Source organism: Salvelinus sp. IW2-2015, unplaced genomic scaffold (genome assembly GCF_002910315.2).
Source record: "Salvelinus sp. IW2-2015 unplaced genomic scaffold, ASM291031v2 Un_scaffold1509, whole genome shotgun sequence".
Taxonomy (NCBI): domain Eukaryota; kingdom Metazoa; phylum Chordata; class Actinopteri; order Salmoniformes; family Salmonidae; genus Salvelinus; species Salvelinus sp. IW2-2015.
In genome coordinates this window covers 70,227-75,430 of record NW_019942953.1, presented here as the reverse complement: position 1 = coordinate 75,430, position 5,204 = coordinate 70,227, and the positions used below count along the sequence as shown (strand labels likewise).

At 46.2% G+C, this 5,204-nt stretch overlaps 1 protein-coding gene across 1 annotated transcript in view; it reads left to right on the top strand.

Annotated features, from left to right (window-relative positions):
• Positions 1-4,857, top strand: part of LOC112071066 (ankyrin repeat and EF-hand domain-containing protein 1-like) — a 22,917-nt gene extending 18,060 nt beyond the window's left edge. The window contains exons 9-11 of the mRNA XM_024138522.1: positions 444-670; positions 3,709-3,863; positions 4,678-4,857. Coding sequence (XP_023994290.1) covers positions 444-670; positions 3,709-3,863; positions 4,678-4,857 — 562 coding nt within the window. The remainder of the gene's footprint in view (positions 1-443; positions 671-3,708; positions 3,864-4,677) is intronic.
• The last annotated feature ends 347 nt before the right edge of the window (positions 4,858-5,204 follow it).

Below are 5,204 nucleotides of genomic sequence, written 5' to 3'. Positions count from 1 at the left end.
GTGCTGATGCTGGTTTATTCAGTAGTGATCAGGTCTCAGTGCTGATGCTGGTTTATTCAGTAGTGATCAGGTCTCAGTGCGGATGCTGGTTTATTCAGTAGTGATCAGGTCTCCGTGCTGATGCTGGTTTATTCAGTAGTGATCAGTGCTGATGCTGGTTTATTCAGTAGTGATCAGGTCTCGTTGCTGATGCTGGTTAATTCAGTAGTGATCGGTCTCCGTGCTGATGCTGGTTTATTCAGTAGTGACCAGGTTTTTTATTGATCATTAGTCAATGAGCCAGCTCTGGACCACAAGGGGCTTTCACTAATCAAGTCTATTGATTCCTTATTTTGAGTGAATGTTATTCGATACCTGCCGATACATCTTACTGCTTTGACGGGTGGTTAATAGGTCAGTGATCAGGTTATTGGCCATTAATCAGGTGTATGGATCTGCTACAGTGCTGATGTGACCGCGTGCGACCAGTTCAGTTGGACACCGCTGCACCACGCCTCCCATGCAGGCCAGGTGGACATCGTGGACCTCCTGGTGCATTCTGGGTCAGTGGTGGACGCCGTGGCCATGAATGGGGCCACGCCCCTCATGAGGGCCATCGAGAGCTGCAGACCGTGCTGTGTGGACTACCTCATCAAGGCCGGGGCCCAGGTGCAGGCAGAGAACAAGAAAGGTACTATACTAACTCTGTACACAAAAAAAAACGGATGACTCTTTTAAACGCTCGGTAAGACTGTAGTCAAAAAGTAGTAGACAAAACATTAAGAACATCTGCTCTTCCATGACATAGACTGACCAGGTGAATCCAGGTGAAAGCTATGATCCTTTTTGATGTCACTGTTAAATCCTCTTCAATCAGTGTAGATGAAGGGAGGAGACGGGTTAAAGAAGGTTTTAATAGCCCTTTTGAGACATGGATTGTGTATATGTGCATTCAGAGGTGAATGGCAAGACAAAATATTTAAGTGCCTTTAAAGGTATGGTAGTAGTGCCAGGCGCACCGGTTTGAGTGTGTCAAAACTGCAACGCTGCTGGTTTTTCATGATCAACAGTTTCCTGTTTGCATCAAGAATGGTCCAGCACCCAAACATCCAGCCAATTTGACACAACTGTGGGAATCATTGACTCAACATGGCCAGCACCATGTGAACGCTTTTGACACCTTGTAGTCCATGACCCGACGAATTGAGGCTGTTCTGATGGCAAAAGGGGGTGCAACTCAATATTCGAAAGGTGTTCCTAATGTTTTGTACACTCAGTGTATGGGGAATAGGGTGCCATGTTCATGTTATCAACAGTCCGCAGATGTCCCTGTTTCCTTGATGTGATGTATTCCTCCAACCCTCTCCTCCCCCCACCCCCTCCACCCCTTACCCCTCCAGCCTTCCAACCCCTCCACCTTCACCCTCCTCACCCTCCACCCCCTCCAGCCCTTCCACCCCTCGCCTTCCACCCCCTCCAGCCTTCCACCCTCCAGCCCTTCCACCCCTCCAGCCTTCCACCCCCTCCAGCCCTTACCACCCCCACCCTCACCCCTCCAGCCCTCACCCCTCCAGCCCTTCAATCCACCTACCCTCCAGCCCTTCCCACCCCTCCAGCCTACCCCCCCTCCACCCCTCCAGCCTCCACCCCTCCAGCCCTTCCACCCCCCCCCCCCCCACTCTCCAGCCCAGCTCACAGTCTCTGGCTCCTCACTCACGCGTGAAATTAAAATGTGAACGATAACAGGTCTATCATCCCAAATCCTGTAGCAACTGTGACGTGGAAGTGCAGAGAAACTACTTATATATGAAGGTGCAGGTAGAGAACTACTGTTATATATGAAAGGTGCAGGGTAGAGAACTACTTATATATGAAAAGGTGCAGAGTAGAGAACTACTGTTATATATGAAAGGTGCAGAGGTAGAAACTACTTTATATATGAAGGTGCAGAGTAGAGACTACTTAATATGAATGAGAGAGTGCGAGTAGAGGACTACTGTTATTATGAAAGGTGCAGTAGAGACTACTGTTATTATGAAAGGTGCAGGGTAGAGAACTACTGTTATATATGAAAGGTGCAGGGTAGAGAAGTACTGTTATATATGAAAGGTGCAGAGTAAGAGACTACTGTTATGTATGAAAGGTGCAGGGTAGAGAACTACTGTTATATATGAAAGGTGCAGAGTAGAGGACTACTGTTATGTATGAAAGTTGCAGGTAGAGAACTACTGTATATATGAAAGGTGCAGGTAGAGGACTACTGTTATATATGAAGGTGCAGGGTAGAGAACTACTGTTATATATGAAAGGTGCAGAGTAGAGGACTACGTATATATGAAAGGTGCAGGGTAGAGAACTACTGTTATATATGAAAGGTGCAGGGTAGAGAACTACTGTTATATATGAAAGTGCAGAGTAGAGGACTACTGTTATGTATGAAAGGTGCAGGGTAGAGACTACTGTATATATGAAAGGTGCAGGTAGAGAACTACTGTTATATATGAAAGGCAGAGTAGAGGACTACTTTATGTATGAAAGTTTGCAGGTAGGAGAAACTACTGTTATATATGAAAGGTGCAGAGTAAGGACTACTGTATATATGAAAGGTGCAGGTAGAGAACTACTGTTATATATGAAAGGTGCAGGGTAGAAAGTACTGTTATATATGAAAGGTGCAGGGTAGAGAACTACTGTTATATATGAAAGGTGCGGTAGAGAACTACTGTTATATATGAAAGGTGCAGGTAGAGAACTACTGTTATATATGAAAGGTGCAGGGTAGAGAACTACTGTTATATTATGAAAGGTGCAGAGTAGAGACTACTGTTATTATGAAAGTGCAGGGTAGAGACTACTGTTATGTATGAAAGGTGCAGGTAGAGACTACTGTTATGAAAGTGCAGGTAAGACTACGTTAAATATGAAAGGTGCAGAGTAGAGGACTACTGTTATGTATGAAAGGTGCAGGGTAGAGAACTACTGTTAAATATGAAAGGTGCAGAGTAGAGGACTACTTTAGTATGTTGAAGAGTAGAGTAGAGGACTACGTTATGTATGAAAGGTGTAAGGTAGAGGACTACTGTTATGTATGAAAGGTGTAGGGTAGAGGACTACTGTTATGTATGAAAGGTCACGTGTAACCACGCCAGCCCAGGACCTCCACATCCGGCTTCTTTACCTGCGGGATCGTCTGAGACCAGCCACATGGACAGCTGAAGAAACTGAGGAGTATTTCTGTCTGTAAAAAGGCCCTTTCCTGGAGAAAAATTCAGTCTGATTGGCTGGGCCAGGCTCTCAAGTGGGTAGGCCTATGCCCGCCCAGACCCACCCATGGCTGCGGCCCTGCCCAGTCATGTGAAATAGATTAGGGCCTAATGAATGTATTTCAATTGACTGTTTTCCTTATATGAACGAACTGTAACTTTGCAAAATCGTAGAAATTGTTGCATGTTACATTCATATTTTTGTTCAGTATAATAATATAGGCCATTTAGCCGATGCTTTTATCATAATTGACTTCGTCATGTGGGAATAAACATCTTAATTTTACGCACGGGTGGTCCCGGGAATTGAACTCACTGTCCTGGCGTTGCAAGCGCCACTCTCTGTCAAATGAGCTACGTAAGACCACTGTGTATCTACAGTATGTATAACTGCTTTAGCTACTGTTATGTACAGAATATAGGTACAGAATATGGTTCCAATTAAAACGCTATGGTCTCATTTCAGAGCAGAATTGCCTGGACATTGCCAGAGCATATGGAGACATCAGGATAACTGATCTGATCCAGGCTAAGTTTGACAGCCTCCCCAAGTCCAAGGAGGGGAAGGGGAAGGGAGTAGGCAAACCTGCGGCCACGCCAGCCAGTCTAGCTGCTCCTAAGGTAAATAACTACCTGGTTGTGGGATTAATTTATTTCCTTATTATGGTTAGAAACATACACATACTGCAGACTAGTTTTATGTGTCTTGTGTATATACACTGAGTGGACAAAACATTAAAAACATCTGCTCTTTCAATGACATAGACTGACCAGGTGAATCCAGGTGAAAGCTATGATCCCTTATTGATGTCACTTGTTAAATCCACTTCAGTCAGTGTAGATGAAGGGGAGGAGACAGGTTCAAGCAGGATTTTTGAGCCTTGACACAATTGAGACATGGATTGTGTATATGTGCCATTCAGAGGGTCAATGGGCAAGACAAGAGATTTAAGTGCTTTCGAATGAGGTACGGTAGTAGGTGCCAGGTGCACCGGTTTGAGTGTGTCAAGAACTGCAACGCTGCTGGGTTTTTCATGCTCAGCAGTTTCCCCGTGTGTATCAATAATGGTCCAGCACCCAAAGGACATCCAGGCAACTGGACACAACTGTGGGGAAAGATTGGAGTCAACATGGACCAGCATCCCTGTGGAACGCTTTTAGACATCTTGTGGAGTCCATACCCCCGATGACTTGAGGCTGTTCTGAGGAAAGGGAGGGGGGGCGGGGTGCATGCAACTCAATATTAGGATGATGTTCCTTATGTTTGGTATACTCAGTGTGTTTTTTTAAATGTATGACATATGCTTCAATATGTATGTTATTAATGATGTGTAGTGTTTGATTTGATGTGTGGATCTGCCTGTGCACGTGTGTCTTTGTGTGTAACGTTTGTGTGTGTGTGTATGCGTGTGTCCGTCTATCCGTCTTCATCCAGTCTGACTCTGTGTCGGCGACCTCCTCTGAGACGGCGGTGAGGAAGGTTTCTCTGAAGGACAACATCATCTTCCTCAACACCCAGATCACCAGCGGAGCCACCAACCGACTCGACATCAGCTTTGTGCCAAAAACAGTAGGTTCCCACTTCTCCGCTTCCTCCGTGACAGAAGGCACCTGATCCAGCCATTGACAGAAGGCACCTGATCCAGCCAATGACAGAAGGCACCTGATCCAGCCAATGACCTCATCCTCTGACTAGCCTGTTGTTTTGTTCTCAACTTGTTAGGTGGCTATTACATAACGTCACTTTATTTCTCCCTCCTCCCCATTGTCTCGCTCTGCTGCCCCTCCTCCCCTTTGTCTCGCTCTGCTGCCCCTCCTCCCCTTTGTCTCGCTCTGCTGCCCCTCCTCCCCATTGTCTCGCTCTGCTGCCCCTCCTCCCCATTGTCTCTGTCTTTCGCTCTGGCTGTCCCTCCTCCTTGCTTTCCCCATTTTCTCGCTCTGCTGTCCCTCCCCCCCTCTTTG